Here is a 23,732-nt window from a genome sequence, read left to right as displayed (position 1 = left end):
CAGATTGTAGTGAGACGAGGAGAAAAGGTGATGTCGTGATCTTCGCAATAAAACATCTTTGATGTGACGTGTCGAGTCTTGGCCAATCAGCGTTAAGATGTCTACACCGTCTTCATTTTCAAATTTTAGGCTGCATCATGTTCCGTTACCGTTCAGACTTGCTGGGTTAAGTTAACGTCCACTGCATGCGGAACTTTATTGACTGTTAACATTCGTCATTATCACGATTTAGGAGGGGAAAAAACATAACGTGATGAAACATGCAACAGCACCTGCACCAGGTGTGTGTCTGTGTGACTCTCACAGAGGGGGCGTGTCTGCAGCACCGGACTATGAATCTCCGTGATGAAGTGAGTGGTCAGTCTTTTCCTCTTCATAGAGGAACGATCTTCCCACTGAAGTGGGTGCGTGAGAGGATTTGGTAGCGTTGCTCAATCACTTTAACCAGATTTTGAAATCCTTTGTTTTCCACAACGAAGTGTCCCCGTCGCTGACAGACCACCAGGATGGTGTCTCTTCATATGTGTGGACATAACCGATGTTTTGCCGTTGTCGTATGTCTGTCTAAACAACGCCTACATACTGTAACGATTTTGTCCCGTCATTGTACGTCACAGGGAAGACAAAATGCTCCCAAACGTGCGACTTAAATGGCTTCTGAAGTTCCTCCGCTCGCCATGACTGTCACCATTAAATGCTTCTAACATACTCCGTTCACGTGAACACACTACTGCTTTATATCTGCTCACTGACACTCTGCATTGATATTCGGGGACTTAGTACTTGAAAGGGAACAGCAGTAGTAAAACTTTATTACACACTCTGATGATTAAACTATATAAAAAAAATGAAAGGTGATCCGAACCGGGAGGGGTGATCAGAACCGTGATCCGTTACACCACTAATTGTGTGTGGTTGCTAAATGCACTTTGAGGATGGATGCAATATCTGGACCCCAGAGGTCTGTCTTGACTTTCAGATATCAGTCGTGAGCGTAGTCCTGCCAGGGTAACTGCAAGAAAATACAGACTTAGTGGATACGTTTTAGGTACCTGAGAAACTCGTATATCCTCCCGACATTGTTTTTATGCCAATGACATTATTATGTTTCGTTCAGAGGAATCTGTGAATTGAGACTTGTACTAAATGTTGACAAAACCAAAAGGATGTGCTTCTCTAGGTCAAAGAAGCCAGCTAATGTGTATCAGATTGTTATTGTGAATAATACGGGGATTAAACGAGTTTGAACGCATTCCTAGAAGACCATCTTTCTGTGAAACGTCATATATGTGTCTTCCCAAAAACACTTGAAATAATATTTCTGCTTTGGAAATGAATGCTGTTTTTCTTTTGTGGCAAAGAAAGGCTACATCCTCACTGACACTGAGGCTACATCCTCACTGACACTGAGGCTACATCCTCACTGACACTGAGGCTACATCCTCACTGACACTGAGGCTACATCCTCACTGCTACTTTCTGTTTTAAAACGCATATCTTTTGCTACGGTTACACCTAGAGTCTACACTACTCCGCTGTTTAAAAAATCCCCAAAATATACTAGCAGCTGTTATTGGAGCGATTAGCGAGCGGCGTGTCCAGCATATCAGCCCTATGGAGCAGACGTTTGAAGTCAGTTTGCAGGCTTTAAAGAGGGAAATGGACACAAAATGGAGGACTTCCTTTTCTTATTAGTGTTTTTTTGTTCTGCCGAACTATTAACATAGAAGTTTAAAAATCAAAAGTACTTTTTTGTGTGTGGGAAATATAGAGGAAATATCAAGCACAACCTTACAATAATAATAATAGTACAATATAATACTTCCTCTCTACACCCGCATGCCCCGTGTATGTGAATGGTCATATGATATTTGTTTTCAGGCGTGTTTGACAAAGATCATTTCTAAAACTGATGAAGCACCCGTGTAGACGAAGATCGTTTTCCCATGAGGGTGGATGTAGCCTGAATGATAATTCTGTGATTAATGCAAATTGCTTTTTTTTTAAATTATTTTTTTCATTATCTGGCGTGTCTTTTGTGTGATTTAAAAAAAATAAAAAATAAAGAACTTTTTTTTGTTTTTTAAGTCTGTTATCTGTGTTAATGTGATGCTTCTGTGAAACCTTTCCACTGCCATCTTGGCCAGGACCACTTTGTAAATGGGATTCTAAATCTCAATGGGATTTTCCTGGTTAAATAAAGGTTAAATGAAAATAAAAGCTCTCTCTTGCTCTCTGCCCCCTGCTTTCCTCCCGCCCACCTTTCAGCTCTCACACTCCAGTTTTAATGATTACCCGTCTCTCTTTTACAGGCTAAACCTATATATGGTGGATGGCTGTGCTTGGCCCCTGAGGGAACTGACTTTGACAATCCTATGCAAAGATCCCGGGTAAGAGCATGCATCATAGGCCTGTGTGTTTGTTCACTAATGGGTGTACAAATGATGTACACACATGCTGATACTAGGGATGCACCGATACTAATATCACTGTCGGGCCGATACTGACTCAAATAGCTGAATCTGCTATCGGTGACAATGGGGCAGATCTATTCAATTCAGTTATATATATATATATATTATATACTGGTATTTTAATTCCTGTTATTGATTCAATTCAGCAAACACTTATCAATGTATTTATTTCTTACATGTTTCAAGTCAGGAAAGCCATATTTTAAGTCAAGCCTGATGTTGCATTGCACATAAATGAATTATCCCAATTCATTCCTCACAGTGAGGCATACAGCGTATTAATAAACACTGATATATGATCTGTACATGGTATCAGCCAATACCCAGAACCTCGGTATTGCTATCGGGACTGAAAAAGTTGGCTTGGTGCATCCCTAGCTGATACCTCAACTTAATTAACAGAAATGTACTAAATTGGGATTGCTTGTACAAGGCTGAAGCTCTATTCACTGTCCCTACAGCTCCTTCTGAAATAATGAAAATGAGACTTAACACTTATGCTTAATTGTTTGTTGAAAAAAGAGCAATGTGTCTTGTGCTTTTGTGACTTATAAAACCACCTACTGTGGTACATATCAGGCTATCCCCATAGCATGTATTTCTCCTGACAGAAATGGCAGAGGAGATTCTTTGTGCTGTACGAACATGGCTGTCTGCGCTTTGCCCTAGACGAATCGGTAAGTGATGCGTCTTATCTACTGATCAGACTTCCTCCTCTCCTTCCATGGTAGCCACATTGGGAAACTGAACCCAAGGCATGGGGAAATGCTTCATGATGTATAAAACAGCTAGAGCCACTAATTAATGTTCAACGTAACTAGAGGGTCTGGTTTTGGGCTGTCAGAGTGGATGGGTGTTTTGATGCTGTGATATATGGTGAGTTCAGTTACAATGCCCCTTAGAGGACTGAGAACAGCATTCTATAGTAATAAACGCAATTAAAGCTGCCAGAAATGATGAACTGCACACGTCAGAGCGCCGGGTGATGCAACTCTGCATTTCCGTGAGCATCATACACTACACAAACAACTTGGACATTATTTCCAGCATGCGTTGCGCTGCAACTAACACATTTCTAGTTTATGTCCTGTAGTCCAACATGTGGCGCTAGAGAACACACTAATGATATGCCATTGTGCTGTATATATCTTGTATATCATGTAGAGGCCACACATGTACATTTCATGTAAATTGGATGACCACTGTCAGATAAGGCTGACTTCCTGTGGTCTGTAGGTGGCGCTGTGACCATGACTCGATATGGGCTTGTAGATGCCTTCAGGCCTGAACTCTTACCCAGCATGGGAACTTTGTGGCAGATGAAACGCAGTATGTTTACATTCCTCCAAATGAGATACAGGTTTTATTACTATGTCTTTAAAGCATAAGAGAGGTGTGTCCCTGTAAGTGAGTAGGACAGTGAGGGCTTCGTGTATAAGCCAGCCCAGGGCATATTTGGTGGGCGACTGTGGCTAAGTGGAGAGCAGGGCCGTCCTTCAATAAAAGGATCGGCGGTTCGATCCCCGGCTCCGCTAGTCGCATGTCGATGTGTCCTTGAGCAAGACACTTAACCCCAAAATTGCTCCTGCAGCTGTGCAGTATGTGTATGACTTTGATAGAATCTAAATTGTAAGTCGCTTTGGATAAAGGCGTCTGCTAAATCAGTGATTTTCAAGTGTGCCGTGAGAGATCATCAGGTGTGCCGTGGGAAAATGTCCAATTTCACTTAATGAGTCCAAGTTGTTGCAAATACTTTGCCATCGTTGAGCGTCTGAGCTGCAATATAGTAGCTGGCTAAGTGCCAGTGGGGGGCAGTAGGTAACGCAGTAATGACCTTGTTAATTTAAAACAGTAGAATTAAATAACGCGCGGGAGAGGTTGTGGTGACAAGACGAACAGCGATGGAGAAATGTCTGAACTGGGTCCTGGACAAAATAACCCAGATGAAAAGCCTCGCAAGGATCAACACATTTAGACACTTGTCATTAAATTGTCTTTATCATAACTGGCCGCCACACCACAGAGCTCCGGGACGAAACGCGTCGATGTGAGCTGGCTTTATGTGCAACATGACGAAGCGTCTCACTGCGCTAAACCTCCAGCTTCAGGGACGTGTGATCACAGACATGTGATGCAGTAAAAGTCTCCACCGCTGTGTTCACGACTGCGCATTTTGCTGATAACTGGCACAGCCAACACTTGGCACAGAGTTCACTCGGCAATTTGCCGACTTTGCAGCTCAGGAATTTAAATTTCAGCTGTTCACCAATCCCTTTGCAGTTGAAGTGGAAAGAGCACCTGTGCACATCCACATGGAGCTGATAGACCTCCAGTATAATGACACTCAATGACACATACCTGTGTGAGCAGCTTTTCTCTGTGATGAAGATGAACAAAAACCCACAGGAGTCGTCTCACTGATGCCCACCTTCACTCCACATTGAGGGTTTCCACAGAACCTAACCCCAGATATTAATGAACAGCAGCCAAGAGAAGATGCCAAACATCTGGCTCTGGTACGTTTGCATAAAATAATGTAGCTACCTAAACATGTATTCTTTTTGCACTTTGTCCAATATCCCTTCTATCCTGTTTATTAAATGGTGACTCTATTTGGCCCTCAACGAAGTCCTATTGTTAGTTTAGTCCCTCTCTGGGATTGAGTTTGACACCATGGCATAGATGCTGTATTATGATAAAAGGTGTCATTTTGTAACGTGTTTGGTTGTTGGTGTGCCGCGGCTCAGAGAAGGTTGAGAAACACTGTGCTAAATGACTGTAACGTGAATCTCTTTGTGATGACAATGGGAGGAAACCTTGCGTTGCATTTGAGCGTGTTTCCACTGTAATGTGTTTTCAGTGACACCCAGGCTAGTGTGAAGTTGTTTTCCTCCCATTGTAACAGTGATTCCAAAACCGTCCGCCCCATTGTTTTTTGGTCTTTTCATGTGCTCCACAAAGCAGAAAAGGTGGGGCAGGGAAATGGCTGCTTTGTGCTCTGGGCCGTGAGGATAGGAACTCTCCAAAACCTCTGAGCTGATAGAACACTCTGAACACTTAAATGCTCTTGATCTCGTCAAGCTCATAATTGTTTACCCAATGGCTCAAGCCAGGACAGATGGGATTTGTTTGAGGCCAGGTTTAAGGTTTCTAGTCATTAACCCATTCCTCTCACGTGGCTTTTTTGCAGTGGAGGGATACAGGAACCACACCCACTTCATTTGATCACATTATCTCCACTTGATTGCTGTTCAACAACAGACCTCCCATAACAAGGAGGTTCATGCCATACAACACCAGCAGAAAAACCTGGTGTTATTTTTGTCCCCACATCAAGACACTTCAGCAGGGTTCAGGTTTACAGCCAGGAGAGCTTAAGGTCAATTTCAATTACATTTATTTTGTATAGCCTAAAATCACAAATCACAAATTTGTCTCAAAGGGCTTTACAATCCGTACACATACGACATCCTCTGTCCCAGGACCCTCAAGTCAAGTTTCCTTCATGTTCATGTTTTGTGCCAACAAAAACTAAAACAATTCTTTTGAATTTGATTGTGGTCCACAGCGGTCTACCATGTTCGAGATGTTACAAGAAATATGCCAGAATTTTTCCCTTCAAGGCTAACTCTTGTAATAACTAAATCTCACCTTTTATTTATTGACGTCATTACATCACTTCCATCACAAAGATCATATGTCCTCATCCTCAGGTTAGACTCACAGTAAACATGAGCTTGACGAATGGCAGATTCCTCTCATTTTACTCGATCTCCATAAATTCCTCAAGTGGAAATATATAAGAATAAGGGACAAGTGAAACATGGAATCAATACATATATCTTCACCCCAGTTTACAACACCAATGGCGACTTCCTGTTAACTGGTATTTGACACACAGGAACAGAAAAATATCAGCAAACGACAACAATCTAGATTTTTTGTTCTTTAAGATCAGCATTTTAAAATGTCAATATGTTTGATCCAAGATTGTTGATGACCTCATCTTGAATCATGGTTACATTACTTATTTGGATCATCCAGTAATAACATTTTTCTGCAATTCTTATTTTGGCAGGATGATACTGATGCGTGTCTTTTAGCTGTTTTGGTGTGTTTAGTCAGCATAGGATCAGGGTGTGTATGCTTGGTTGCATCAAACAGTTTTATCCCAAACTGATGCTTCAGACATCTAAATCCTCTTTGAAGAACAAGAACCAGGGACCGATGACGTTGTCTGCTATTTTTCACAGACTGCAGGGTGCTCTCTGAAGCAGTGGCCTCTTAGAGCCGAACTATTTTCACCACGAGCGGAGGGAAAGATGCTCCCCATCTAAAGCAGCATTCCTCCTCCAATGCCCTTATTTGGTGAACTGCAGTGAGCTCGCAGCCCCAGGATGACAGAGAGCAGGAGAAAAGGAGCTGCAGACCCTAAAAACCACAGAGGAAATGTCAGATATGCCCCAGACACAGACATTCCACACTCTGCCTGCTGCTGCAAGCACACAGCTCTGCTGATACTGCTGATGCAGATAATCAGATAGTTGAACAGTTACGTGGTGCAACGGATCATAAAACTCACGATTTGGATCGGATCGGAGTCACAGATCGGATCAGCACAAAATAGAAAAGGGAGCAAATATAACTGCTAGAGATCCCTGATCATGTTTTTTTTGCCACCGATACTAATTGATCGTTGATGATCCATATTGGCAGATACAGATCCCTTTGTTGTTTGACTAGCAGTTGGTCGACAAGGATCCAGACTTATTTTTTTTGCCACCATCTCAAAAATCTTTTCAATGACTCTGAAACCAAGTAAACCATCAAATATTCAAAATGTTATCCTTATACTTTGTTAGTCATTTATATTGTTTTTTTCATAAAGGAAATCAAAGATTTTTTTTCATTAATTAAAACAAATCTACATTATATTTTAGATAATAAGTATTTCTTTCACTAACATATTAGTCACAGTAACTAACTGCATTCTTTGTTTTGATTCCGCTGTTGATTTAGTTGAGTATTTCGATTAGGGCAGTGTTAGAAGAAGCTGGACTGGCAGTTCCTGTCTGTCAAGAGTTAGGATGGAGGGTGCTGAGTCCATCTCCAGAACCTGCTGTGGGGGACTTGCCTTTGGCTTGGCCTGTAAAAACCTTGAGGATTTGTAATTTATGGGATGGGTGAATTCCACTTCATTCTAAAGCTGGCTCTGTCGTTTTTTTACTAGAAAGTTTACTATTGGGCATGGGCTGCAATTTAAAAAAACAAAGAGTTTAGCATGTGGGAATTACGTTATAGACATCCCTTTTTAGTATAAAACATTTGACTTTTCTGTCTCCAGTGGGCTGTATTATGTTGTGTTTAGTTCATGTCTTAGTTTGTTTTATGGCCTCTTGTGCCATGTCAGCCAGAGTGCCTGAAATCTCAAGAGGAGTTTGTAAGAAAGTCATTGATTTTAATAATATCCCATTGAAAACTTAAAAGTAGTGTGCCCCATGGAAGGCAGACACAATCAGAGGATATGGAATTGGCCCAGTGATGTAGAAATCAAACCATGACAATTCATTTTCGCCTGGATGGTAGCCTTGGCTCTACTCTAACCCATTTCCTTTTGTTTTGGTGCCTGTAGCAGTGGGCAGTTTCCAAGCAACAAGTTGCTTTTATACTGTTAGGACCAGGATCAGCTGGACTTTGGGGCCGTTCTTATGTTTTGCACCCTCAAATCCATTGTTGTCAGTGTAGATGTGTGGAATGCACACTCAAAAGAGAGAGTGACACCGTCATGGTTCCCAAGCGTCTATTTATTAGGGTACGACGAGATAAAAAAAGAGTTCAACTTTTGGAATGCTGCAGTGCATGTCATGTGACAAGAAACAACCAATAAGAGCGAGCAAATTTCTTTTCTTTCTTCCGTGAATATCAGTCTTGGGTAAATATATGGAGGAGAAGTTTATCATGTGAGTGCAGGGCGACCCAGAGCTTTACGATCTGTTCAACAGACTGTTTGACTGGCTTCACCCTTCCTGTCCAGCAACGTCATTACACCCAGTTGAAAGGTCAGCCAAACTGACGAGCAGTAAAGCCATTGTGTGGAATTCACCGGGCTGGAAATCTGTTTATCTTTGTTTTGTTTAGTCAGTGAGGCTCACTGCTAAATTACAGCAACTTCATCATCATTGTCATCTCAGCACGCAGGTTTGGTTGCTTAGTAACGGCAGGAGCGCAACCCCCCCAAGCACCTTGGATCAAAGGATGAAAGTGACATGGCTGGTGTTAAGATGCAACATCTGAACGGCCCCTTAAGAAATCAAGGCTCCGTCTAATAGCAACATATAATGCAGAAAAGTCCCCATGATGCACTGTGAGCGTCACTTTATCTCCGCTTGGTGTCATATACTGACTGTGGGTGTGAACAGTGGGAAGTGTTCAGTGCTAAGTAGTTGTTGGGTCAAACTAGACGATTAGATCCCCTAGCTGCAGAAAATAAAGTATTATGTTGTTGAGTTGGTAAATGAAACCTTTTAACCTCTTACCACGCCTGTAAAATTAGCCTAAAGGCCTATCCAAGGCATACCCAAAGTAAACTGAAAGCTGTTCTTGAACCATGTGGACTACATGCATGGTTTTGGTCTCTTTTGAAAGGTAACACTCTGAAGTTTTTACCCCAACAGTCAGCATCACTATAAGTGCTACTGGCATTGAGTAATAGAAGTTTGAACACACTGAAGGTGAAGGGTTGGTTTATTTCCACCTGAATATTTCTTTGCAAACAGATGACTATAGCTGGACTTATTAGCTGGGACCACAATGGGACCGCAGCATGAAGCCTTACCTAGTTCAAGTTCAAATTTGATAACAATACCACATAAATTGAATATTTACACATGTTTTACTAAGGGTATGTCTGGGCGCTTTCCAAAAAAAGACATTTGGGGACCCATAGTAACATACCTAGGCTGTGTAGAAATGTGTTTTCATATTTCAAACTAAAGCTTATTTATATCTAAATACAGTTATCTATAAGTTATTTCACCATTATTTACTTTCCTAAATTCTCCAAAAATCTCAAACACCACACTTTGGATTTAACGCACGGACACAGTGACCTGACTGTCGCAAGTGACTTCCACATTCTGCCTCTAAATCCACCCCCTAAATCTGCATATCATTGTTTTTGTAATTTCATTGGCTATACGAAGCGTCAGTCATCAGAACGATCGGTTGCAATTGGCTCGAGCTTTACACGAAAGAATCGGGGCAGGCATTGTCCTTCAACGCGGACTGTCGTTGGCTATCTAGGCTGTAGACAGGACATGGAAGCTCCTAATAGGTCAAATGAGGTGCCAATCGAAAGGTCAGACTGCAGCCGCCATTTAGAGAGCCAGAGAGCGCCGTGGTTACATGTGAACGGGAGTTATGTCGAAAAATACATAGTTAGGCATATCTGCCGGCTAATTTGAAATGATGCAACATCAGTCCGTGGGTATTTATGGACGTCATAATGTGTTTTGGACTAAATATTTTACTGGATTGGATCGTCTGGACCTATTTTAATGTAACAAGACCGTTTCTGTTGGAATATAATCGATGGGTGGACTTCTATAAAGACTCAAAGGTGAGGTTCCTCGATTTTGCAACTAGTTTGTGGATTGGTGGTTTGACAGGCATTGATTGAACCTGCTGTTGTGATTGCATCTTGAAATGGTTTGCATAAATCGTATCTCAAGAATCTTAGCTTTCCAAAAGGATGTCGTTCAGTGCCTACCTATAAATAGCTGTTGTGTACATGACACAGATGTACAGTAAACACTGGGAGTGGGAACATTGATGGATTGAAGAGCTAGAAGTCTGTTTCAGTTAGGGCTGCAACTAATGATTATTGTCCATCTGTGGATCATTGTCTCAACTGAGCAATAAGGGACGTTAATTATTAACTGTTGACCGTCAGTAAGAATTTTGACCGATTAATGCTAAAAAAAAAAAAGTGAGCAAAACTCAGAGGAGCAGCTTGTCACTAAGGCCCACACTACTACGTTTTAAAACAAAAACGTAGTAGTGTGGATGTAGCCTATGATGAAAATAGCTGGTCCACATAAAGGTAAATCCATTTTAAGTGAGTTTGGGCCATTGCTGTTTTGACATCTCTTCCTCAGGTTTCTTCTTCTCTTTCCCTGTTAAAGGTTTCTTTTTGGGCTATACAAATAAATTGAATTGGATTGTTTTCTCTAACTTCAGCGATACCCCCTTCACTGTAATCAGCAGCAGGCAACAAGACACGGGAACGTGGCTTGTGTTGTAGCATTTATTCATCCACAAATAAACTGTACACACACTGCACTGCTACGATCACAGCTATAACGTTACTGCTAACAAGTTCAAGTTCAGTCTCAAGTCTTTGAGCTAGAGTCCAAGTCAAGTCTCAGGTCTCCAATGTTTGTAACGGGTGTCAGTATCACCTGGTTATCAGAGAGAAGTGAGAGTCAGAAAGCACAGCTGGTACCAGTTAATCAATAGTCACTGTGAGTGCGACTCAAGTCCGAATCTCTGCTGCCAACTCTATGGACCGGTGAACTGGGACTCAGTTTTCTACTTTGCATTTGACCCGTTTGTGCATCAGGTCATCGTTGCAGCTGGATGGCTTGTTCTGCAAGCCACTAATCTTGCATTCAGGGGTGATGTGGTCTAAATTAGTATCCCGTTGGCGATTAACAGTTTGGTCTATTAAATCACAATTTCCAAAGCCCAAGGAGACGACATCATCAACTGTCTTGTTTTGTCCCACCAGCAATCTAAAACCCAAATATATTGAGTTTGTTATCACATAAAACAAACAAAAGCAGCAAATTGTCACAATTTCAGAGCTGGAACTGTTGCTTTGGAAATTTTGCAGAGAGAAATGACAACAACTAATTATCAAATTGCTGATCCATTTCGGTCAGTGGACTAATTGACAAATTCTTAATAGTCGTGATGAAATGTGACAGAAATGTGCAAAGTTCCTGTAGTTTAGTTCCTATAACTCCATACTTTCTGGAACTGTTCAAAAAGGGCTGTTAGTGGTAATTGGTTTGTCCATAATGTGTATAGTCCCAGCTTTTCTCCACACTAAAAGTACTGCATGTATGTTGTAATAGTCATCTAAGTAAATTCCACTTACCACACTGCAGGGTTCCACACAGCTACTTATTCTAAAACAAGAGGTTGTTTCTTTAGCCACGGCGTCTTAGTTCTTAAGTGGGACGCAATGTTATTGCCATATATGGCAACCCCTGGGGGTTTACAGGCATATCTTAATAAAGCTGGAACTTGGTTCTGTTCAGTGGCCTTAAAAGGAGCTGGAAAGGGACTCGGCACCTGTTTTACATTTGTAGCAGCAAAGTCTGATAAGAGAGCCGCAGGATTCAGAGCACACACAGACGTTTGGAGAGGAAGTTTAGGGGATTTCACTGCTTTGATCTCAATGAGACAATAGGTTATCAGGTTCAAATGACAATGCGTTTATTATCCTGTCATACAAAAGTTACATCAGTGTATTGTTGAGTATATCAATGTTTTTACTACCAAGATCATTTTTATGGATAAGAGATATATTTTCCTACTTTGTTTCTATCGCAATGTCGAACAATCAGCTGCCAAACTGTGTGACAGCAACATTTATGTGGGAGAGAAAAACAAGAATAGCTCTGAAGAACGTTCGATAGGACCAGAAAACCATCTTCCGCTAAATTTGCCACGTGCCGGTTCCCACTACAGGCGTATTTGTCGTGCACACCCCCAGATAAGACAGATAATGATTAAATGTGTAGTGGCACATTTTTTTATTGGTATAAATGCTTGACGCTATCACACTACATGTCCATTACGTCAATGTAATGGTTAGCTCGGTAAAAGATGCCTGAAGTTGTGGCTAACTTTTTAATGCCTTTCATTTTAATCAGCAGGGGTTAAGCAAGACACAGGAGTTTTAGCATTCTTTTACCGACAAATAGCCCAAACTATACACGCACTGCACTGCTACGTGCCCAGCTGTGACGTTACTGCTGGCGTCACACTGACCTCCTCCCTAATGTACAGTAGATAAGGACACAACAGTGGGCTGAACGGAGCGGGTGTGGGTGGTGGCAGACTGGCAGTTGAATAAAGGGAATTATAAACTATGAGCAAAACACTGAATCACTCAGATCTTCTCTGTTTGAGTTTGAACTATTTGAAATGTGATAGCAATGATGTCAGTGTTTAGTTGGGTAGTCACCCATAAAGAAACATAAAGACATCGATGGAAACAAACCAGTGACTCAAGCGTACCATTTAAATTATTTTTTATGTGCCACTGCTATTATTTTGCTCTGTACATTTTTAGTGTTGTAAAACTTTGTTGATTCATGTGTAAACTAATTTCATTCAATTCAAAGGTAAAATAATATAAGCTAATACACTGGCTAATATGTCATGTTGTGTCTCCTCTAGCCAAGCACGCTGCCTCAGGGCACAGTGAACATGAACCTCTGCACTGACGTCATAGACGCTGAGCCCAAGACGGGTCAGAAGAACTCCCTGTGCATCATCATCCCGGACCAGGAGTACTTCATCAGAGGAGAGAATAAAGAGATCATCAATGGGTTAGTTGTCGAGATGTGTCTGCTGATGGGTTGGGGAGGATAGGATGTGCACACACACACGTAAAAAAAACACTCTCCACTGTGTCCAGGTGGAGTGAACAGCTGGTGGTATACCCCCGAACTAACAAACAGAACCAGAAGAAGAAACGAAAGGTGGAGCCTACGACCTCCCAGGTAATACTTCTTACACAGTACACAACAGGTACCTGTCACAGCTTGATTTTATGTTCCACTTGTCTTGTTTCACTGATTTTGACTGTTTCATGTGTCCATGTCAAGGAGCCAGGTCCAGCCAAGGTAGCAGTGACCGGCTCTGGTATCCCAGAAGCGGAGAAGGTTCCAGACTCGAGCTCCATTATCTGGCAGGAGGAGCTGAACCAGAGAGAGGCTGAGGGGGCTGCAGTCTGGGCCCCTGACCTTTCTCCAGGATCACCGCTGCCCCGTGCAGGTAGGGAGGAATACCATTTTTTTGTATAGAGGATCTCTGTGTAGTGTAACTTCACCCACTGCATAATCTTGGAAAAAGAATAATTGCTGAGATTAAACCACGTTCACTTCTGTAGGACAACCGCCTCGACACAGCGCCAACAAACACTCAGAGTTTATGACACCACACGGTGGCAAGCTTGGAATATAGCCACATGGCATGTTAGTTAAACCAGTAGATGCCGTTTTGAGCTATTTTCAACCATGAAATGCTGATTTTTATAAATTCGAAAAAAATGCAGTTTAATCAAGCAGTTTAAAATTCAATAACATGAAATCAAAAAAGGGGCACAAATGCTGTGAATGTTGCTGAGGTAGAAGTGGTAAAAATGCATTACAGTAAAGGTAAAATATTAGTAAATCAAGTAAAGTCATGATTTTTGCTATGAAAGTGTTCAGTGGCGTCTTCTGTTTCTCTCGTGTAGTTGACTGTGCGCCACAGGGCTCTGACACCGGCTCACTGACTTGCGACGAGGTGGACCGGGGTGGCCTGGTGCTGCATGGCTCTGCACCCCAGCCCCCCAGTGACCTGCTCTCCCCAACAGGCTCATGCTCAAGTTTGGGTGGTGTCCCGCGCTGCCTCTCCCCAGCCCCCAGCGACCCCTTCCCCTCCGGCAGCTCCCTGCTCTCTAACGGCTCACACATCAGCGGCTCGGTCAGCTCTCTGGACTCGGACGCCAGTGGCAGCACTGTGACCAGCACCGACAGCCACCCGGCCAGCCAGAGGGGCGGCCACTCCTACAGCCACCATGACACTCCGCGATCCCGAAGGCTGGAGGCAGAGGCCAGAAAGGCAGAGAAGAGGAGCCGGTTCAGGAGCCCTGACAGGCAGGAGAGGGAGGCCGTCCTCAGCCCTGAGAGGAGGTCAGTATCAGCTTCTTTTGTCTGTTGCTGCTGTTCCATAATTGTGTTCATCCACAATGGTGTTCATCCATAACGGTGTGTTCCTAGAGGGGACACGCTGCATCAACGTAGTCTGCAGAAGCCTCCGTCCACCGCTGCGAGTGAGCAACGGACTTTCAAAATAATAATTAAAAAAAATGCGTTAATGCACGATAAAATAATTGCCGGCGTTAATTAATTAATGCGTCAACGCGATAATAACGCGTTAACTTGGCCAGCACTAGAAATAATAAATGATTTGTGTGTGTGCGTGTGTTTGATTTGCAGTCGCTCCGGTGTTATTGAGAAGTTGGAGGCCTTAGAGCTGGAGAATCCAGAGAAAATGGAGGTGGAAGAGGCCAGCAGGAGTGGAGCCAGACAGGGCCGAAGTGAGCACAGACACTTCCACAGAGAGGTAAACCGTGTGTGTGATATGTCAAGATACCAGACATGTGTAGTATGAACATTGATACTAATTTCACAATTCTTAACAGCACGATAAAAAAGACAACAATAAATCCTACATACTTCACATACATTCCTTTATTACTGTTTGCATTCTGTTTTTACAAATTTAACTGATTACATTTGAACACATCATAACATTATAATTTATCTGAGTTAAATACTCTTTTTATGTTGTTTTTACTGAATAGAGCTTGAATGCATCATAATGTCACTCAATGCAACCTCCATTAGCCTAGCTGTAGAAAACAAGAGTACTGTTACGTTTTCAGATCGGTTCTTGTGAAATCCCTACTGCCAACATTGTACAGCAGTTTACAATAGATGTGATAAGACTTGTAAACGGTGGTATTAAACAACACCACATGGCAGAACAGATTCGGTATTGGACCTACCAGTGTTGTTTTTTCCCTTTTTTGTCCCAGCACTTCTATCTTTTCCCTTCAACCGCGCCTTCTTCCCTGCATCGTTCCCTCTCTTTGTCCTGTCTTTGTTTTGGTTGTAGGTCAGAGGTCAGCAAAATGTGCTGTATTCATTTCCAGTTTCCATTCTGTGGCTCTCTGTGCTTGGCTAGAACCGCTCTAAACCCAACTTCAGGGCCCAACCCGCTGATGCTCAGGATCACAGTCAGACAGTTAATCACTAGCCCTAGATCTTTGTCAGTCACGCACAGACAAAAATATCTCGTGCACATACAGATAGATGTCGAGATGCTTTTGTACCTTGAACACACAAGCTCAGTCATTCTTACTGATGCGTTCAAACAATACACACTCATTTAAAGTTAGCAAGTTTAGCTTCATGCTATCAGTGTGTTTTTGGTTTCATTCTTTTCTGCAGGTTGTCATGACATTTCTCAACAATACATGAATGCCCACCTAAACAGACCAAATCAGATGACGTACCAAATATCATCTGTGATTTCTGCATATGTTGACTCTCAAATAGTCCTAAAGCACCATTATATTATGTTTTATTTTGTATATTTAACCATACACAGGTTTAAAAACAATGTAGACAAACTTGCACGTGTGTTGTTTAGGTGCAGAGGCATGGCGGTGGTCAGGTTCTGGATTTTCCCTCCACCCTGCCGCCTCTGAGGAGAGCCAAGTCCCTGGACAGAAGGACCACTGAGTCCATCATGACGGTGAGTGTTTACTCTTCTTTTGCTTTTGTAAAACAGCCTCATCAAGGTCCAGGATTTATCTCTACAGCATCTTCTGTGACTACCAAAGGTTATAATACATACAGTGATGTTGATAACGAATCAAATATCATATATTAAGAAAATGAATTGAGTCAGAAAATGTGTAAAACTTTTATCACAAACATGAGACTTGACCTCTGAAAGTCTGTAGTATGTTGCAGCCGGGGCATTTAGTCTCTCCTGCAATGATTGAGACAATGAACACAAGGGGACCAGACAGCTGTTGCAGAGAACAAATTAGCCATGAAGTTGTCTCCTGTCCCTCACTTCTGAAAAAATGAGTCTGCGTCTCCTGGACACGTCCATAGTGAGTCTTACAGCATCCTTTTGAGACTTTAATGCGTCATAGATGCAGGAAACGTACCGATAGATCTAAAAATGTCAAGAAAACCCAGGTGGCGCTCTTACTCAAGGTTTTCAGTATTCTGTGTGTGGTCAGGCTCTCGTTCCTTCGATGTAAGAACTACATTATGCATGTTTTGGCTCACTAGGTCATGATTGAGGTTTTTGCAGATGAATTTTCTTTCAAACAATGAATGGACTGATTGTTTCAGTTCTCCACTTGAGTTTTATACGACACATTGTGTCCCACAATGCTGCCAGAAAGCCTGCATATGAGCTTCTAACAAAGTAGTGCTCTTGTAGAGGAGATTGTCAGATATGGAAATATGATAAAGCTCATGATAACATCTGAGTTTGAATTTGTTTTGATTGTTTCAACATTCACCAACATTTTAAGTCTGAAATTCCGTCTGAAGGCCACTGTGTTTCAGTGTGTCTGCGGTGTGGCAGACAGAGACTCTCCTGTTCTGCTAAGCTGCAGGCTCCAGGGTCAGCATCAGTGCCAGGGCTTCAGCTGTGGGGATAGAGGTCGCTGGGTTGTTACTGGCACTGGGAAACTACATTTGGTTAGGTAACAGAGTTAGGAGAATAAAAAATCGAGAAAGGTCTTTGTGGTCGTCCCACAGCAGCATGACTCCTCTGCTCAGAAACCAATGTATTCCTCGTTTTACTGGGGGAAATAGCTAAAGACACAGCTATGTACTGCAGCTTTGTGAGTTTTCCTAACATTTCATTGGCCATGGTGTGGTGTTGCAAGGATGCTGATGTTGTAGGCAAACCTCCATGCTGCGGGTGGCAGTGCAGCCCCCTCCTCTCTTCTACAGGTTATACTCCTCATTCGGCTCCCTCTGTGTGTATTCATTGCACCCATTCTGTGTCATGTGGTTTGTTGTTGCATTCCTGTTGGCCGGAGAAGCGAGACAGGTGTTTGTATGTGTGTGTGTGACAGTGTATGTCACAACTTACCTCTGCTTCCTGAGGTCACCCTTCACAAGTGTGTGTGTGTGTGTGTGTGTGTGTGTGTGTGTGTGTGTGTGTGTGTGTGTGTGTGTGTGTGTGTGTGTGTGTGTGTGTGTGTGTGTGTGTGTGTGTGTGTGTGTGTGTGTGTGTGTGTGTGTGTGTGTGTGTGTGTGTGTGTGTGTGTGTGTCACTATGTGGAATCGCATCACTGGGCTCTGCATCCTCAGCTAAAGTAGCACACGCCCGACAAAGTCTCCCCTGACCAGTGGACCACATTTAGATAATGTCTTTGATCCATTGGTAGAGTCAGCTGACTGAGTGAGCATGTGATTTAGTACTTGAATTTGACATATTGCCAGTGTCATTGAGGAATCGTTTCAGGCTACTTTGTGGTCTGCTTTATTTTACGATATTTTAAAGTAAGTGGTGGTAATCTACTGCAACACTTTCAAGAAGAATGATGACGTGGCAAAATGACATTTCGCATGTTGAACAGTTTGACACTGCACCATCATTTCTTTCTGTGCAGATGTTTCAACATCTTTTCCTTTTTTTAGCCGGATTTACTGAACTTCAAGAAAGGTTGGATGGTGAAGCTGGATGAGCAAGGCCAAGTACGTTATCAACTGTTAATCTGCCTTTTGTCTGTAAAAAGTGCCAAATACAATGTATGTTTTAATTCATAATTATTTGTGTTTTTGTTTATGTAGAATCTGTTTGAGTAAAACCGAAATTGAAAGAACGTATCTAACTTCAAATCATCATGAAACATTGACACAGTGCAGTAAATGAAGTTTCTGTATGAAAAAGAACGAGGTCATCGAAAAGGAGTGAAACGCTGGTTCAAACAGCATCTGAACTGATCACTTAAAGCACTCCTGAATGTTTGCAGCATTGTGTGGCCTTCACAGAGGTGTGGTCACCTCATGTTGTGTCTTCAATGGACTTAAAGGACCAGCGTGGAGCCTGAAGGCCTTTAAAATCCATCTTTATGTGATACGGAGAGAGGCATACTCTGTGCCATCGTAGCGCAGGGTTATTGACTGACCTGATGTACAATATGTGACTACCTCTTCTATATATCTTAACATGCTGTGGATGTGAGAACCCTGTCTTTGCCTTTTTCCCTGTCCACGCTGTAGTGGAAGAAATACTGGTTTGTTTTAACGGATCACAGCCTGAGATACTACAAGGATTCCATTGCAGAGGAGGTGAGCCTATTATTTTATAATTATAAATATTGTATGATTCCTGTTAAGCAGTTCTTTGTTTTATTTCATCTCATCTTTGTGTTACCTCAGGCCTCTGACCTGGATGGTGAGATGGACCTGTCTACTTGCTACAGTGTAACTGAATACCAGGCGCAACGCAACTATGGTTTCCAAATACATGTAAGAAGCTTTGCCTCTCGTAAAGGACAAATGTTTTTCAGGCATTTAGAATATCATAAGAAAAGTGCTTTGTCTTCCTCCCACCTTTTAATAACAACAAAAAAGCCTTTAGACATATTGTGATTCAATAGGTAAAGTCTAGAAAAGGTCTTAACAGTCCTGTGATACTTAGACTGTGAAGCTAACTAAACCCGTAGTTTAGTTAGACTTGGGTTGCATTACGAGTCCGTAAGGTTTTGGTGCCTCTTTATAATAAATGATGGGCCTTAAAGCTTCTTTATCACAGTTTTAAACTATTAGTTTAGACCCTTCCACATGAGTGCATCGGTCTATGCACTCTGTGCTCTTTTCAGAGCACTGCATCAGTGCTTCACTATCAAATCCCTGCTTCTTGCTTACTGAGAGAATTCCCAAATCAATGAGATGACGTATCATGTTGTCACTGCTACCTTGCACCCAGGCTGATTCTCACATAGCACACGTACACCCAGAGCCAGGCAGCTCTATACCTGGGACTTTGTGTGTGTGAGAGTAAAATACTATTCAAACATTTGATGAATGCCAAAGGCCCACTGCGTTTACACAAACTGCAGCTTTAAAAAGAGACCCTCGTGGTGCGTCGTCCAGCAGCAGGCCCTGTGGGGACCAGTACAGACAATATGTGGGCATGATGGCACTCCTTATAGGCGCACATCATTTTGAAATAAGACAATGACTACGTTAACACATTTTTTGCACTAATTCCGAAAAATAAAATATTGCTAATAATAACGTCACCGGGGCCAGTGAATCCTACTTCAACGCCATTTTCTTCTGTGTTTGACGGGTCATGCATCTCTCCTCCATCTTTGCAAACTAGCACAGAGATGGTCGCAAACAGGAAAGAGGCTGTGTGTCAAAAAGTGCAGTAAAATCCCTATTGAGAGGCATACTGTGAATGAGCTGTATACATGGCCAAAGAATGCTCCTAATATCTGAATAATATCAACATATCGCACGTTTTAATCTGAAAATGCTCCATTTGAAAGCGCAATACACATGAATGCCACAAATGACGTCATCTTTCCTTGGAAGAATGAGGTTGTGGATTTGGGAAATTTTATTTTTTTATTGAAAAAATGGAATCACAGATATCTGCATTATACATCCAGTCATGAAAAGTCAAAAAGGCCACTTGTACTTTTTAAGGATTTAAATCGTTGTATAGATTTAGTATTTTGTTATGTAGTAAATGTTCTGGAAGTTCTGCAGAAACTGTATGAGGATAAAAATAACCAGATACAAATGCCAGTTTATAGCTAATTCAGTGAATGTAATACTAAATCCACAATGGCATTATGAATGGGGCTTCCTGTCGGCATGTCAAAGTGTCCTTGAGGGAGATACTGAACCCAAGTGAACTGCTTCTAAATGCTTAGGAAGGGTTAAATATATAGGTCACCTTTCATGTATGTATGTATGTATGTATGTATGTATGTATGTATGTATGTATGTATGCGACAGTAAAATACCAGTTAGTAGTTAGTAATAACGCTTTGCCGAAATCTCTGATGCTACTTAAATGTATATAATCTCATGGTATGACCGCCCAATCCTTAGACTAATCAAAACCAGAATTCCTTCAAATGAATTAGTATTTCATGTCTGGCAGTTGTAGCACATTGCATATAGGATCATATTGTAAATGTCACGGTGCTTTTAAATATTTAGACTCGGGAGGGAGTGCACACTCTGTCGGCCATGACAGCAGGTATACGCAGGAACTGGATCCAGGCAGTAATGAAGAACGTCAGACCCTCCACTGCCCCTGATGTGGCAAGGTCAGTCCAACTATGTCCGCACTACTGCGCACACTTTTCAACTGTGATAGATGATTCGGCCTCTGAAGATGGAAAGATGATTAAGCTGGAGGCAGCAGTGTCATGTCGTCTGGCTCTGTCACCTCAAGTGCTGATTGTAAAAATAAATTTAATTTTTGTATACTTTTCCCCACATGTTTTGTCTTTTACAAGATTATTGAAAAAAACTGAAACATTAACGGCTCATTTCATTGATATGATGGCAAATACTTTGTCAATGTAATTAAGTTGACTTATATCTGCATTAGTATTTCTTCACTTGCTTTCTAGACTTTGCAGTAGAAGGGACATTAACTTTTAGGACATGGCTAATGAAGCCTGCCTTTCTCACTGCCTTCCAGCTCAACTGAGGATCATGGTTCCTTCTCTCGTTTGGAGGGTCTAGTTGGGCCAGACGTCACCCAGGACTCTCCCTCCTCTGAGGCTTCGTCAGTGGAGAGAGAATCCACTCCGGCTGTCACAAAGAGCAGGGCGCGTGAACGCAGAAGAGAAGGCCGCTCTAAGACCTTTGACTGGGCCGAGTTCAGACCCATCGCTCAGGCTCTGGCTCAGCAGCGGGCCCAAGAGGCCGAGAGCCTCCATGCAGACCTGGGTGAGCTGGAGCGCAGTCGGAGAAGAGAGGAGAGGAGGAAGAGGTATGAGTCTGTGACTAGCTCATCAACGGAGCAAACATCCGTTAACGAAGGAGGGAGAACAGACTTTGAGAGTGGAGAGGGAGTCGGACAAACCAATTCACTATGTCCCACGTCTGTGGTGAGGCAGGAGAGGGTGGAGGAGGTGATTGAACAACACTGGCAACAGGTGGAGAAGACACCCATACGGGATGAGAGGAGGGTGCCTCTGCCCAGCACTCTGCAATCCAGAGACGGTGTTGAGCTGGAGCAGCTACTGGAGAATTACAAGCAAGGGGTATGTTTATTCTATTCAGTTATCAGAACCAGAACCGTTTATTGCCAGAGTATGTTCAACATACAAGGAGTTTGTCATGGCAGCTGGTGCATAACATTAGACAATAACATTAAACAATCAACACAGTGCAAGAAATAGAAACATATTCAAATTTACAATAGAATATAAAATAAAGTGCACAGATAACAGTACTTTAAACAAGTGTAATGTAAAAGTTAATAGCAACTTTAGTGAGTGCACACACAGCAAGTTGCAAACCATGGTAACAATAAGCAGAACATGAAATGGAATGAATGAGTCTCACTATTCTCCCATATAACATTTGGCCACATTTCCTTCATCAATGCAGCACATTAGGTTGGTTCCAGTTCTTTAAAATGATGTAACTTTATACTCTGTCAGCGACCAAGTTACCTGCTAGCTTCCTCTCTGAAATGAACGTGAGGTGATAACCTAGATTGTTAATCTGTAGGTGTTTCATGAACTTTAAGAGACACAGCCCATTCCCATTTGTAGTTTTGATAGTGGGCCAAATACACAAACGGCAGCCTGCAGAGAGCAGTTAACCAGGACACAGCCACACTTTTATCATTTTGCTAACTCACAGAAGACTAATTTACAAAACATTCACCCGTTCAAATGATGATTTTATTTTGATTGTTCAGGCCATAATCCCACCAGTGGCTAAACAAAGACCATTGTTAACTTTTCCAAATGCTCCCCTGCTGCTCCTGCAGATAGAGGAGCTGAAGTCACAGCTGGAGAGCTGTCACCAGCAGCTCCTTCACTCAAACAAGCACAAGCAGGAGCTGGAGCTCCAGCTGAGAACGGCTCCGGACGTCCGGACAGGTTACATCTCTCCGGTGAGTTCTAAGTCTCTGTGTATTCAGTGTGCATACTCTGCTATGATGGGAAAATCCTGTTGTAGATTACACACTTATATTCTCATTTGAGCAGTGTTTTCTTCTCCATGTTGTAACATTCTTTGCATGTTGTATTTTATTGTAAGAAAACATCAAACAAACTGACATCAAAGCGGCGACATGGCTACAGAGATGTGCCTTTGCATGAGTTCATTGCATGTAAAACAACATTGAGATCTTATTACATTGGCTTCTGCTATTTAATCTCCTACCTCTGTATTATAAGTCTGCACTGTATCTGAACTCATGCTAGCAGTGACTTGACTGTTATTGCGTTGATTATGGACCAAGGAACTCAAGTGTGGTTGATGATGTGACTTTCTGAGGATTATTTCACTCTAAACAAAAAAAGACAATTAAAATAGATTTAAAATCAACTGCTAGGAATAATGTTTCCATTGCACTTAGTCACTTTTTATTTACATTTATTCACCAACCTTTCCACCTCAGCCAAGCCTAAAAACGTCTTACAGCATTTTGACTTTTTTTATTTGTGTTTTTTCCACTAATGTTTCAATTCTAATTCACAATGTGAATAGAAACACACTTGTCATGTGACAATCCCTTCTTTACATACAGTTCAAATTAAGAAAATGAAATAGAAAGGTGCTAATGGGAAATGGAGTGAAAGAGAAAAAAGAAGTCTTTTGTATTTCCCTTTAAAAAATAAAAGAAATTACAATTTAATTTACAATGAAATTTACAGATTATCATGTTCTATTTAAGGTTCTTATGTTTAATAATCTGTAAATTAAAGTTTTATCATATACATTTTAAATAGTCTTGGTAGTATTTATAGCCTTATTTTTTGTTGTACTTGGCTAAAAATTGTTGATCACTTTATTTTTTTTATTTCAATTTAGAGTGATACTAACCTCCATGGTCACTGGTACAGTAGCTCTACTTGCTAAAATGTTTGGCTCAATGTGTATGAATAATAACCTCTTGGCTTGTTTTTTAAGTATTTGCATGGGCGTCAGATTCTCATCTTCTATTAACTGCTATACAGACCCACCATGTGTTGTCCTGTTAACAATGTGATTGTATATACTGAAGCTATGTATTGGCAACATGTGTGCTGAATTGTTGTGCTTGTGTGTGGATGTATGGATGTTTTTGAGGCTGAATGATTACTTTTATAGCTTATACAGTTGGTTATGGTTGAGTTCAAGCTAGGCTCTGCTGTGATTATAGTTTATGCAATTTTTTTCT

General features: G+C 41.8%; 1 protein-coding gene across 3 annotated transcripts in view; it reads left to right on the top strand.

Annotated features, from left to right (window-relative positions):
- Positions 1-23,732, top strand: part of LOC306713057 (myosin phosphatase Rho interacting protein) — a 41,019-nt gene that overhangs the window by 4,723 nt on the left and 12,564 nt on the right. For all 3 annotated transcript variants that reach the window (XM_079182611.1, XM_079182610.1, XM_079182612.1), the window contains exons 2-15: positions 2,313-2,390; positions 3,086-3,151; positions 12,945-13,096; positions 13,186-13,270; positions 13,376-13,544; positions 14,008-14,446; positions 14,753-14,879; positions 15,972-16,076; positions 17,996-18,052; positions 18,581-18,649; positions 18,740-18,829; positions 20,540-20,649; positions 21,030-21,597; positions 22,335-22,460. In XM_079182611.1, coding sequence (XP_079038737.1) covers positions 2,313-2,390; positions 3,086-3,151; positions 12,945-13,096; positions 13,186-13,270; positions 13,376-13,544; positions 14,008-14,446; positions 14,753-14,879; positions 15,972-16,076; positions 17,996-18,052; positions 18,581-18,649; positions 18,740-18,829; positions 20,540-20,649; positions 21,030-21,597; positions 22,335-22,460 — 2,241 coding nt within the window. The remainder of the gene's footprint in view (positions 1-2,312; positions 2,391-3,085; positions 3,152-12,944; positions 13,097-13,185; positions 13,271-13,375; positions 13,545-14,007; positions 14,447-14,752; positions 14,880-15,971; positions 16,077-17,995; positions 18,053-18,580; positions 18,650-18,739; positions 18,830-20,539; positions 20,650-21,029; positions 21,598-22,334; positions 22,461-23,732) is intronic.

Source organism: Pholis gunnellus (genome assembly GCF_910591455.1).
Source record: "Pholis gunnellus genome assembly, chromosome: 21".
NCBI classification, from domain to species: Eukaryota; Metazoa; Chordata; class Actinopteri; order Perciformes; family Pholidae; genus Pholis; species Pholis gunnellus.
The sequence above is the reverse complement of the archived record's forward strand: the minus strand, read 5'-3'. Positions and strand labels throughout refer to the sequence as shown.